The sequence below is a fragment of the Podarcis raffonei genome, chromosome 11 (assembly GCF_027172205.1).
Source record: "Podarcis raffonei isolate rPodRaf1 chromosome 11, rPodRaf1.pri, whole genome shotgun sequence".
NCBI classification, from domain to species: Eukaryota; Metazoa; Chordata; class Lepidosauria; order Squamata; family Lacertidae; genus Podarcis; species Podarcis raffonei.
The window spans coordinates 32244469-32258868 of NC_070612.1; the positions used below are offsets into that span (position 1 = coordinate 32244469).

General features: G+C 41.7%; 1 protein-coding gene across 7 annotated transcripts in view; it reads left to right on the forward strand.

The window, feature by feature from the left end:
* Window positions 1-14400, forward strand: part of VCAN (versican) — a 131927-nt gene that overhangs the window by 115913 nt on the left and 1614 nt on the right. For all 7 annotated transcript variants that reach the window (XM_053408706.1, XM_053408709.1, XM_053408708.1 and 4 more), the window contains 2 exons: window positions 12622-12766; window positions 13755-13937. In XM_053408706.1, the coding sequence (XP_053264681.1) occupies window positions 12622-12766; window positions 13755-13937 (328 nt within the window). The remainder of the gene's footprint in view (window positions 1-12621; window positions 12767-13754; window positions 13938-14400) is intronic.

Sequence of the window (14400 nt, forward strand, 5' to 3'; positions counted from 1 at the left end):
GAGAAGACTTCTTTGAATCAGGAGAAACTAGTTGCACACTGAAATACAGTAGAGTTTTCATTTCAATAACTTCATTGAATGGCAACTTTTCACTCTTTTGCCCAGTAGTACAGTCTTTGTACAATGCAGGATCAACTGCTATATTGTTAACTGAATACTTCATCAATCAATGTGTTAGACGAGAAGTGTAATTAAGAATCAAGGGTCTACCTGTTCATTTTCAGAATTCTTGGGTTACTTTTTCCCATGGAAATTATCAGCTGTTGGCAATTTACCAGAATTAACAACTGTAAAAATACCAGACTTGTGCACTGCATTTTTTTTTCATACCCTGACTGGAATGCATATGAAGTTAACAAAAATAATTCCAGTAAGTGGAGTAAGCTTCTAATCCATGAGGACTCATTGACAAGCAAAGCTTTGCAGGAAAAAATGCTTAGGTCATTGCAGAGCCAACCACGAGCTGTCACACTGGAATCATTCTTCATGGACCAAACAAAATTGCTTTCATGCATTTCACCAGTAATACCTCAAGTTTTTCAAAAGCTTAAAAAAAAAAGTTTGGGAAAACCACCCAAGAATAAAAAGGAGAGAGAGGGAGAGAAATGCAGTTCCTAGTATCTTGCACCCTGAGGTGTCTGGAATTCAGGAGGGCTTCCTATATAACCATAGCTCTCTCTGTAGGGTTCATGCTTAGCGTTAAAGGAGCTTTATTAAAATTGCCGCAAGAGTTGCATATGAACTGAACTGAACTTCATGAACAAAAGCAAGTTAAGACTTCTTACCAATGTAAAGGCATAATTTGCTGCAGCTCTTGACCCAAGCACTTTTGAAAAGAATTTCAGGTCCCAGGTTTAATACCTGGTGTCCCCAGATATGTCCCACTCCTGGGATTCCCATAGGCATCTGGTTTGTCCACTAAGAGAACAGAATGCTAGACTAGGCGAGACTTTGGTTTGAGCCAGAAGGACTACTCTTACGTTCTTATGGAAAGCTCACAAGCAGATCCAACTTGGACTCTCTGGTAGCCTGATTCGCCTTGCTCCAGGTTTTGTAGCAATAATAGTTTTGTGCAAAGTCTAGACATAATATACTAGACATACCATGGTTTGTTCTAACCATAGTTCAGAAGCCCCACATTACGGTGTGACCTTCCAGCTGTAAAATATGCAAACTGTTGCTTAGAGCTGCTTGTCTAGTGCTTCCCATCTGCTCAGTACTCAGCTTCAGAGCTGAGACTTGGCTTAGTGCTGTGCGTGAGCCAACCCATTAAAGCTAGGGTTGCCATATTTCCAAAAGTGAAAATCTGAACACAAAAGTTGATTATTATTATTATTATTAAAATAATTTTTATTTATATACATTTCAGTAGTTTAACCATAGTTCTAACATTTCAAACCTCGACTTCCTTCCTCCTCTTTCTGTGGTTCCTTAAATTTATTTTATCATTTACTGCATATTCTAACTTAACTTATTCTTTTATTCATCTATTTTGATTATATATTCTTTTGAAACTGCGGATTATTACAATAATCTTGCCAATGTCTTTATCTGTGGACATAAAAGTTGTTCAGGAGCTTTTTTTTTGCCCAAAGTTGTTGATCTCTCCCCCCCTTTTTTTCTTTGCAAAATTTTTTGCAAAAAGTTATTCTTAAGCAATTTTTCCAAAATCTGTGCTTCTGATGATGGCAGCCCTAATTAAAGCAAGTCATTATTTACCTATACAGTGGTACCTCAGGTTACATACACTTCAAGTTACAGACGCTTCAGGTTACAGACTCCACTAACACCTCAGGTTAAGAACTTTGCTTCAGAATGAGAACAGAAATCCCAAGGTGGCGGCAGCAGGAGGCCCCATTAGCTAAAGTTGTGCTTCAGGTTAAGAACAGTTTCAGGTTAAGAACAGACCTCTGGAACGAATTAAGTACTTAACCTGAGGTACCATTGTACAAGCCATGGTGCCATGTGAAATCTGAACTACAAAAGGATTTGACCATGGGTTCTTCACATTTCAGTCCTGTTGGATTTCCTGGGGTTTCCTTAGAAGCACATGGGAATTTTATGATTCAAGTCTTGACAAGCCTGGGTTGCTGCCCAAACTGGGGGGAAAGCCTTTATCATATAAACACAGGGGCATCTGTTGATCAAACAATTCCTGTCTCTAAGGTTTGAGTTCCTAAAGTTCTGCTGCTTCCCCCTTTTAATTACTTGAATTCTTTAAAAGAAAAAGAAGAAAAAGATATGCACATGCTGTAAATAGCCCCCTTCAGACATCATTAGGAGGTGTTTAAAAACCTTGTAGGGAAATTGCATTTCAAATAATTCAATTAGATTGGTGAGTGCCAACTTTGATATCAGCAAAGCCTAACCATGTAAACAGAAAAAAAGCAGGTATTGTTTTTGGCACATTTTCCACTGAACTTGGATGACTACCATTTTGCTATTCGGGACCTTTGCAAGCAGGCGAAGCTGTAAAGGAGTCCACTGGAACCATTCATGTTATGGATTAACTACTTACAGCTACTCGGGGTTGTGCGCTGGGCCTCTTTCTCACAGGGGGGAGTTATTCATATCCTTTGGAAAACGCTGCTGATAATTAGTACTTTGTATGGCAGTGAGCTCACTCACATTACACAAGATTAGTGCTTTATTAAACGAGCAGACTGGTCTCTGCAGCCAGATTGTGTCTCACCCCTGGCTTGCTGGCAGCAAGGAAACAGGCGCATTGCCACTTTAAAACTGTCCAGAGACCTATGGTCATTTTGCTTCCCTTCCATGCAGACACATTTCACATGTTTATAATATGGGTTTTCAGGGTGCCAATGGGAAGAGGCAATGTTGCAACAAAAGGAAACAGAAGTTCTTTATGCGAAAAGAACAAAGCATTTTCTCTCTCTCTCTCTCTCTCTCTCTCTTTCTTTCTTTCTTTCTTTCTTTCTTTCTTTCTTTCTTCAGTTTTACCCTACACAAATCTGTGCCTGTGCCCCTTTCAGAGAGAGTATAAAGGAAGGTGGGGAGGGGAGAGAGACCGTGAGCCTTCCATGGAAGAAAGTTGCCTGGGAGAGTTAAATAAAACAAACAACCCCCGCTTGAGAGTGCTGCAGTCAGACTGCAGACAAAAAGCCTGTTGTGCCAAAGACCCCCGGGACCCTCGAATAAAAGGATTTTAAAACTTAGCAAATATTTTCATTTTTGGTTGGTACGGCTTCAATTTAAGATACCCATTTGACCTACTCTGAGGAAGAGGAGGGGGAAGCCTGCCACTATAATTACTTGAAATATATTGTTTGGTGACAAAATTGTGTTTATTTTGCTCAAACTAGTAAAGAGGCCACTCACACAGGCATTTGTTTGGAATTTTTGCTTAGTGAAACAAGGTAACCCATTACCTTCAAGCATCATATATATGGGCGTTTTGCTTTGTTTGTTTTTAATCTTTGGGCTGGAACAAATGAATCTTAGAAGGCAGAAGCAGATTTAGCCTGGAAGTGTCCCTCTTTTCCAGAAACGTCCCTGATTTAGAGAAGGCGTCCCAGTTTCTTATTTGACTCCAGAATGTCCCACTTAGGATGTACCTATTTTCATTGGATAAATGTTCAAGGCCTTAGTTTTAACATCCTCAGTTCTTCAAACACTCTAATATACCTCCGTGACTGCATCTCCCAGTACCAGCTGCATGCTTCAGATCCAACCTTGCCATGTGAGCCAATAATATGTGCTGTGAAAAAGAGGCCTTTGTGGTGGTTGTCCTGAGACTGTGAAGTGTTCTTGCTTTCCTTGGCCTCTTCCTGTTTTTTTGGAAAGGCTGCAAGGTGCTGCTTTTATGATTGCCATTTGGTATAACCGGATTTCTTTTTTAATTGTTAATTATGCTTTTGCAAAGCTAACTGAATTGTCTGCTGTTTATCATGTTATAGTTGTGACAAGTTGGAAAAGCCATTTTAATCACAGAGACCCATAAATTGTGTAGGATGGATAGGTAGGCAGGCTGTTTCTTCATTGTCTGACAGGGCTGGCCCAAGATATTTTGCTGCCTGGCGCAAAAAGCAAGGTGGCACCCCATCCCAGAAGCTGACTGGAGTGGCCGTCAAATCTTTCAACACTTGTGACAGGACGGCATCCTCCACCATATCCGTAACAGAGGGCAGCAGCTGGGCTTAGAGAGTGCAGAGCAGGCCGTGTGGGGCACACAGATCTGTCACTCAGCACCTTGTAACCACTGCCTGCTCCCCTGTATCTTCCACCTAAAGTGGCTGCCTCCCTTTGTCTAATGGTAGGGTGGGTCCTGTTGCCTGTTGTGATACTATGGCACAAATGTCTGAAATGGGAATTTTTGAGTGTAGTCTTCAGTGTTGAATGGTTTGTTGTTGTTTTTTGTAAACTGCTGATGTAACAAAACCAGTTGCTTGAATCTGCATTTTATTAAGACTTGCTCTACAAACCCAGTTCCTCTCTTTGTTCTTCCTTCTTGTTTCCTCTCCCAGCTAGAGACACCATACCATTAAGCACACGAAGCTCGCAGAAGGCAATGGGAAGATTGTGATTGATTTCCTTGGTATTTGTGCTGAGCACTAAAGGAATCACATCTTTCCGGTGTATTAAAGCTCTTAACCTCCTTTAATCAAGGACGTTTATTATCTTGGTTCAGCAACGAGTAAACAGCTCCATCTAGTGGGGATTTTCTGTGACGCTGAATAAGCATTTACACTGAGCTGATCTCTTCAAGTTTCGGTGGATAATAGCTTTAAATCTCCAAATGATTGCTCCCCAATAGCAAAATACAAATTCAGAGCATTTTTTTTTTTACATAAGGCACTTTTTTATACCAGGAAATCATTGCGAGATGTGGAAAACGTATCTCGGAAGATATATGTGCTGAGAGATCCACAGGCTTAAAATCTGGCATGCAGTCAGAAATTTAATAGTATCCCACATCCTAATAAGTCATGTTAGGCGCTTTCACATGGAGAATTCTCAGGTGTCTGGTGTGCAAAACTCAGTCTACCTGAGGTACACAAGTAATATTTACCCTAGTCCAATCAGCAGACTCAAGTAGGAGGGAGCTAATAAGATTTTATGTGGGTGGCACATCCAAAGTAGAGACTTGTATAACTTTTTGTCTGTCGTGCATTAAAGTATGCAGATCTGCTTTCTGAATGTTTCCATCAACTCTCTTATTCTTTTACTCAGAGTGGCACGTTTAACCATGCAACTAGATTAGGTCTATCCTCGCCGGATTCATTGCAGCCTCCTGGGGAATTCCAATGATACATTTGTCTTTTCCCACCTCTGTGTGTGAATATTGGCAGCACACATAGGTTCATCAATGGTAGCTGCTGGGATGGGAGAATATCTTCCTTCTGTTCTGTGCAACATCTCCGCCTTGATTCAGAAGGGGAAGGTGGAGTTTGTACACTTTTTCAAGTCTGGCAAAACCTGCTGGTTACACTGTACAAACACATGACTCCTAAACACACTGTTTTTGTGTGTGCTTACGATTTTTGAATGTACATAATAACATGTGAAGGAGACAACACATCTGTCAAACTGGTACACTTAGCCATTGATCTTAAACACCAACTAGTGGCTCTCCAGCTCTTGTTGGACTTCATATCCTATCAGCCCAACCAGGGATGGGAGGGCCACAGGTTCCCCACCCTTGTGATGCAAACTGTGATGCCCCATTGAATACACTGCGACCTATTTCTGACAAGTCTCTTGACTCTCTTATCATTGTACCTATATAGTACATGTTGATAAAAATGTTTGTAGCTTGCACACATTAGGTGTGCATTTAAAAACCATGTTTGTTTTTACTACATCTAAAAAGTGCCATGGACAATGTGCAGTGTTATACTAATTAAAAGCTGCCTTCAGTGGAATCAAAGCCATGCTTAGTTCATTATGAATCAGCTCAGTCTGAACTTACTAAACTAAGGGCACCCTTGATAGGTCAACTTGCAGACAAACCAGCTGTTCATGTGGGCAATGGAAGGACTTTACTTGAAGTTAAATAAACTTCAGAAGAAATTTACCCATGTAGGAAGCACACTTTCTAGATAAAAACCTGAAAGGTCTTATCTGCCTCAGTGGAAGAGTTTTTCTCCTAATAGATAGGAGGGATTATGGGAAAGACAACACTAGTTAATGAAGGTTTCCGGTGTTCAGTTTTAAAGCACTCACTGATAAATGCTAGGCTTATTTTGCTTTGCTTTGAAGGTGTCCTTGGCTCCTTGGGTTTTATGAAAGGCTTGTAACATTCCCCCTGCCCACATAGACAAAAATTTCCAGGGGATAGTGGAAGGAAGGGAAAGAAAACCTCAGTTCTCTTAAGGAAGCATTTAAAGAAGCTGAAAATTAAATGACTGACTTACTTAATTTTGGGACTTGTTTATTAGAAAGAACCACATACTTGATATTGGATGCTCATTGGTTTCTCACACAACGGTCAAGTAATTATGCTTTCTGCATTGGCAGTTGATTTAGTCGCGGTTCATTACACTCTGTCCCATTGACTGCTCTGGAATGTGAAATCCCAACTATTGATCCCAGGCACTTGGTGGGGATTTCAGAGATAAAAGGGATAGCTGTTATCATTCAGTATCTATTGCATTGCTTAGATACTGTTCAGGACAGATTCACCTTGACAACATTCAAACAACTGAAGAGCCATGAGAATTACTTATTGGTTACCCAAGTAACTAAGCTGCTATAAAGCTAGAATAGGTTAGGATACATGCAAAAGATTTCAAGAAAGAAAAGCTAGAGTTGTATATTTTGGATGTGCGTCGTGAGTGAATGACAAAAGTTAGCAAGCAGCTAACAAAAACAATTGTTGTTTTTATCTTGTTTTGCCTAAATGCAGTTTCAAGAAAGGATTTCTGTATCTCTTGTGGCATGGAGCAGTATAATTTAACTGAAACTTAAATGTTAGATACCATAGAAATGGGTAGCAGTAGGAACACAGTCCTATAACTAATAAGGAAGGACCACACTACTGTATATACTTTCTCTGAAAGAATGATAAATTATTGGAAAGTGGTGCTTAGTTGGCGATGCAGAAAGCAGCTTAAATTTCCTGTAATGAATCTCACCAAGAAAGATCTATGTGAAAGCCAGCATGGGATTATAGTTTGGATGTCCAATTAGGACTGGAGAGTCGCAGATTTAAGTCTATCCTTGGCCATAAAGTTAATTTAGTGACCATGGGCCAGTTAATGTTCCTCAGCCTAACCTACTTTACAGGGTTGTTTGAAAAATATGGGTAGCATGCACCATCTTAAATGAGGAATTCTCCCAAACTGGGGTTGCCTCTTCTATGCTGGTGCCTTCTACAACACATCTGCATCATCTAAAAAACAAAGACAGTGTGCTTTTGGCTTCAGAACTCTTGTTCAATTAACTTGCAAAATCAATGTATTGATGAACTATTTAATTAATTAAAGCTTGTAAACTAATCAACTTAGAGAGAAGCCCCTGTTGGTGAAGCAACCACAATCCATTGCTTTGTTCTTTTCTTGTGGGGAGGCCCAGAGGTTGAGCAAAGTGTGTCCTTCCCTCCAACTGATGACAATGTGCTGCCATAGGATCGTGCCATTTCTGCATGTATTGGGAAATGGGCTTTGAACATGGTGCTTCCATGACCGCTCCCCATTTTTACCCAGCTTTCCTTCCCTTTAGCAGGATTCCCCAACAACAGCATCTGTCATCTAAGGTAGCTGCTTCAGTTAACCTAATGGTAGGGCCAGCCGTGCACCCACTTGTTTTTCAGGAAATGGGGTACAGGAGAGCTTGGGTTCAAATGGATGTCAAAGCTGGAAGTACCAAAAATCTGTTGAGAACATCTAACCATCTAGCTCAGCATCCTGGGTTATGCTGGTTTTGCTTCGGCATATGTCGTTTTATCTTTACGAGTGCTTTCCACCAGTTTTCCAGAGACTAATACTAAGAGAAGTGACCTGGAGAAGGATCCTCTTACCCTCCATCCCTTTTTAATTTTTTTTTTAAAATGGTGTTACATTGGCTACTTTCCAGTCCTCAGGTATGGAAGCTGATCTTAGGGACAAGTTGTATATACTTGTTAGAAGACTGGAAATGTCACATTTCAGTTCTCATCTGTTGACACTTGTATGTGAGGATCACTCCCGTAAAGATCTCTGTGCATTTTGTTCCACATTCTTGATGCCCTGTATATATCCCCAAGTAGCACCACTCTGCACACACAGAACATACCCCCACATGCCATTGTATCTGTGGAAGCTTGCTGTTGTACCTGGATCATCCTTGGGTTGATTTAAGTACAAAAGCGAGACTTTTAGCTGGTGGCGTCATTCATCTATTAAAGCATAACACTTTATTTCTTCATTTATACAAAGATGTAACTTAGCTGGAAAGTAACTGGGAAAGGGGTATTGTTTTTGTATCCGCCTGTTCATTTGGCTGGCTAAGCTTCAAAAATATAAGACATTGTTCTGTGCCAAAACTGGAAATGAAACATTCTGTTTCTCTTCCATGTGTTATTTGAAAAATACAGAAATAGAATAAAATAGAAAGTACAAAGACATGGAGCACAAACCACAGCAATGTTGCCTGCATGAGCCCTGTTGAAATTAGGTGATAGAAATCAGTTGAAAGCTTCTGCACAAGACACTTCCATGAATACACCAGGAGAAGCTCCCATGAAACGATGTCCGTTTTCACCTAAATCTATTAAAAGATATATCTGGATCACGTTCCCATTAGCAGCCTTGCTCATGCATCAGTTAACTGAAACTGTGGTTGCTGAAATCCCAACCCCTAAAGTCTTGCAGCAGATTGTAGTTGTGGAGCTTAGTGAAAGATTGAGGTCCTTTCTTCTCATCAGAAAGTTAATCTATCTACTATTATTTTCCATCCTACTAGGGAGGGGGGCATATTATGCTGCTTCTGGGGTAGTTTGCCTACCTTTGGTCCCCACCCTGCACTCAGCTCTTACCTATGGCTCCTAAAAGCTGTCAGCAAGTGACAGCGGCCACACCACAGGAAATGGTTTTGACTGGCAGGCTAAACCAGGTGAGGTAGCCAATGGGTCTCAAACCCTCAGTGAGTTAGAGATTTTTCCTGCATGCCAAGGCAGGCTCCAGTGGGTTGGGTGGGCAAGACCAATAGTGCGTCTAACAGTCATGAAGACACTTTCTGCACATGCTGTAGAGGGCAGTGAGAGGCAGATGGGGCTCATCAACCTGGGAAGGTAGCCCATCTTAGAGAACATAGGAGCCAAGTCTTAGGGGCTGAAGTCCCTTCACCCCACCCATAAAATATTTAAGAGGGCTTGGGCTTCCCAAAGTTTATGGGCATTGTCATTCAAACGGTGCATGGGATCAATTATGCAGGGCAGGGCTTACCTGGGCCACCCCAATATTTTATTCAAGTTGGTACCCCTGGAGAAGGAAAACACTGAAGCTAAACCTCCACTGCCTTGCGGGAGATCTTTGGGAGAAGAAAAGGTTTGTGAGCAAACCCTACACAAATGCAGAGCTGGATGGCGCCTTGTACACCTCCTTCCAAAAATTCCTGCAGCCTAGTTGATGCCCAACATATTGCTCTGCTTTTTTTGGACCACATCAACGAGGCCAAAAGAGAGGCCTTGTTGTCTGGGCAGCCCAGAACCTCCATACACACTGCAGGGCACCCAGGGGAGGTCATTTCAGCGTTGCTAATGTAGTAGTTGGACTTCACCCCCAGAGGCGTGCTCGATTATCTCTGGAGACAAGAAGCACGTGGTGCCACACAGGTAGTCGCAAAATGTGAAACTTGCCTTGATCATATGAGCCGTATATGGGGTTTGCAGCCTGTGGTCCTCTAGATATTGTTGAGCTACAGTTCTCTCCATCCCTGGTCACTGTCCATGTTAGTTGGGACTGATGGGAGTTGGGAGTCCAACAACAACTGGAGGGCCACAGTTGCCTCACCAGAGCCATCTGAGCACCATCTGCACTGGGATCTTCCAATAACTGGTCTGCATCAGTTAAACCTGACTTCCACCCATATTTGTAAAAGGAGGAATCAAGCCTCCAATGCACTTGTCTTGTGCCATGTTTTAATGCGGGCCGAGGGAACCGTTTCTGAAGGCTTATCTCCCCATCAGTGATGCTTGCCTAAATAAGGAAATGGAAAAGTTCAATATGTGTAGCATGGAGAGTTAAGAAAGCATTTCAGGAGTCTGGAACCTCCTCTGTTAAGTGGTTCTGGCATTAGTAAAAAGCAGCATGCAGGTCAGAAAGCCAAAGTAAATGTGCGCAGTGATGATATCAGCTGTGAGGCAACAGCACGTTACGGCTGGGGATGTGGTGCAATCTTGCAAAATCCATTCCATGGGACTGAAGGGCCTTGCCAGCAGCATATGCAAGCCAGGGCTCACGGCTGTTATTGCAGGCCCTTGATGTAAAGGCTCTTGAATCTTTGTTGGCTGGAATGTAACGTCTTGAAATCCCAGGGCTGCCATTTCTGCCAGGAGTTGACCACCAGCATCCCCTACTAGCATATGGAAACTAAAATGAATGTTCAGCTATTGGAGGAAAAGGTGTTACTTAGAGGTTTGGCTACGGAGTGACTGAAGTCACTTAGTAGTTTTGGATGAGGTTTGCAAAATAAACCCTGACTCTTGCAGTTATTTTCAGAGTTTTGCACCTGGTTAGAAAGCAAGTCAGTTCATTGCTTGGGATAGAATTGTAGAGTTGGAAAGGACCCTGAGGGAGTCTGTTCTGCTGTCAAGCAGCTCTTGCTGTCAGAAAGTTATTCCTGATGTTTAGCTGGAATCTCCTAGAAGACCAATGTGTATTATACCATGATACCAGGCAAGAATAATCAATGAATAGTTTGACTCTATGCACATTTACATAGGAAAAAAGACGCTGTAGTTCAGTGGGTCTTACTCACAGATAAGTAAGCATAAGACTGTAGCCCTAGCCTTATGGCAATTAAAATGTTTTATAGCCTGGCACAGACAATACTTTTAATGCAGCCCAATTTAGAAGTCTACAGTTCACTTGCCTGTATACATAAAAAGCCATTATTGACATACTGGAGGAAATATGACACTAAAATACTATACAGTATTCAAAATACTATATTCCGCTTTTCCACAGCCAGGATAATTAAGCACCACTTTTGTGTGGTGCATTAACTTTATTAGTAAAATGTTCTCAGAAAGACATTATGTTTGGATTACTAGATAAAGAATTAAAGGAAAACAATTTGTGCTTTTTATAAGCATGTAAGTGGACCAGCTCCAAGAAGTAAGCACTGAGATTAAATAAAAGCACTTGTGAACTGTGCCATTATGACCATTTAAGGGACAGAGTGACTGGTACATGCCAGGTATTTATGAGGATTCTTGCTCTTCTAGAAACTTATTTTTATCCACCATTAATTTCTACTTGAAATGAAAGTTTTGTAGCACCACAGAGAAAAGCTAAGAAGATTTCAAGTATTCTCCCTCTCTTTTCCTGATTACTCATATATCTGTATCTGTACGCAAGACAAAGAATAGTACAATGTAGTACTTATTCTGCCGTAGTCCTATTTATTCAGATAAAGAGTTTTGAAACGTTGTTATTGTTTAGTCATTTAGTCGTGCCCAACTCTTCATGATCCCATGGACCAGAGCGCACCAGGCACTCCTGTCTTCCACTGCCTCCCGCAGTTTGGTCAAACTCATGCTGGTAGCTTCAAGAACACTGTCCAACAATCTCGTCCTCTGTCGTCCCCTTCTCCTTGTGCCCTCAAACTTTCCCAATATGTTTTGAATATGTTTTGAAACATATTCTAATGCCATGCATTACAGAAATGAAAAAGGGATATCTTGGTAAGGCAAGCATTTTCTCTCTCCGGGCTATTTGAGAAACAAGACACAAGGCTGTAGTAGTGCATACTGGATAGTATAGAATGTCCACATGGCAATCTCTGATAGGTGCTTCCTTGTTAGACTCTTGACGGGGTGAGCTCCCATTGCTCTGTCCCAGCTCCTGCCAACCTAGCAGTTCAAAAGCACACCAGTTCAAGTAGATAAATAGGGACCGCGGCAACAGGAAAGCAAACGGTGTTTCCATGCGCTCTGGTTTCCGTCATGGTGTCCTGTTGCACCAGAAGCAGTTTAGTCATGCTGACCACATGATCCAGAAAGCTGTCTGTGGACAAACACTGTCTCCCTCAGACTGAAAGTGAGATGAGTACCACAACCCCATAGTCGTCTTTGACTGGACTTTACTGTCTGGGGTCCCTTACCTTTACCTTACTGTATTTAATGTACACATTTTTTTTAAAAAAATCAAATAAGAGCTATGGTACTCAGGGAAGGATAATTAGTGGAATACCAATGGGTGGAGAACCCTTCTCCATTTACTGTGATCGTGATGAAAATCCGCCCCCTGAATCTGCTATTTGCATTGGGAGGGAACACTTTATTGACTTCAGGGGAAAATTTCTTCCCAGTGCAGATAGCAGCTTCAGAGGACAGGTTTTCCTTGGGACTACGAGGAGGAAGGAAATATTTACATTTCATTCGTCCTTAACTTAGCAAGCCCTGCTTGAATTCAATTTCTTTTAAACCATGCTTCTGGTATTTTTCTTTATCTTCTTCAGCAATATGAAAACTGGAGACCAAACCAGCCAGACAGTTTCTTTTCTTCTGGAGAAGACTGTGTTGTTATAATCTGGCATGAGAATGGCCAGTGGAACGATGTACCATGCAACTACCATCTCACCTACACTTGCAAGAAAGGAACAGGTAAGGATTTTCAGACCAGGGTCACAAACTGCCACATGAAATACACAAGAAGTGCAGGCTTGTGAACTTACACGTGCAAGTCATAATGTCTGAAGACTAGCATATTTCATTGCAGGCCGAGCTATGTTAGTGCTGCAGAAATCAGCGCTGGCTGTGTTATTGAAACTGGCTGCATGCCATTATTAAAAATATGCTGAAACAAATGAATGCACTCTAAGTAGAATTCTTCATCCCTACTTTAGCTTTCTTGTAATTTCATGTTTCAGCTGTGTAAGAGAAAAAGGCAATGACATATGACTGCCATCCTAACTCCACTTATTTTAATTCAGCACTCAATTCAATAGGCTTTATTTCTGAGTAGATGTGGTTAGGATTGTGTTGTTCCACTTGTGAGATCCTTCAAAGAGCAGAGTTCCTTCTCATGGGGCTTTGGTTCCAAGGCTCCCTCATATGAGAAAAAATGCCTATATGCAAAGTACTCCCTTGGAACTGCCCCCCCGAGCAACCCTAGTTTTCTGGAGCTGGCGCGCCTTGCCCCCCAAATCAGACAAAGAGCTTAAAAGCTCTTTCGTGCTGGGTAACCCAGGCAGACCTGGCATGAAAAGAGCTTTTAACCTCTGTGCCTTGATTGTGGGGCAAGGCCGTCGAAGCATGCTTCTTCTTGGATGCTCTCATGACATCTCAGGTTGTTGATGTTATTGATGTTCCCGTGAGATTTCACATGAGCCCTCCTAGCCTTCCTCCAATGTTATAAACTTCTAGTGACTATTTAGGAAAGGTTGAAAATTGTTGTAATCAAATTACGTTATACTTCCGATTGACTAATTTAGTTTTTAAAAATGAAGGCTATGGGTCCCCTTTCATCAAACTCTCTAAAAATGACTGAGAACCCAGTCTGAATAGTGGGCTTTTTGGAGAGAGAAGGGAGCTTTGTCTGAGGTTGTAGGGTGGAAGAAAACCGACAATAAGTCTGAATTTGTACTTTTAGTTGCCTGTGGCCAGCCCCCAGTTGTAGAAAACGCAAAGACTTTTGGGAAGATGAAGCCTCGTTATGAAATAAACTCCTTGATCAGATACCACTGCAAAGATGGTTTTATCCAGCGCCATGTTCCAATCATCCGGTGCCAAGGGAATGGACGATGGGATTTGCCTAAAATTACCTGCATGAATCGTGAGTTGCCTATGCAAAGGGATTTGTGATTGCCAAGGTTCAGGCTAGACCCTCACCAGTCTGTCAAATGTCTTTGCATGGAGGAGGAGAGACCATCCCTGCCCCAACACACCTCTCCACTCTACCCTTTAGATAGTGTTATTTAATGCAGGTGTTCCTTCCATACAGGTGTATGACCATTCTGATGCTCATTTTATTCCATCATCTTATTTTTATGATGTGGGAGAATTGTGCCAATTGGACATCTGCACAATTGGATTTCCAGACAGAGAGCCTGAATTGCATGTGACTCTAGGATGGTTCACAGGTTACCCTGAATACAGTACAAGCCATCTTTGCACTTGTACAAACATTTGTGTGAAAGAGTGTACACTTGTTCATATGAACAGCTCTGCTGTTATGCAGGCAGGTACACAGACTGTACACTTGCTGAACAACACACATACAGTACTGTATGAGTGTG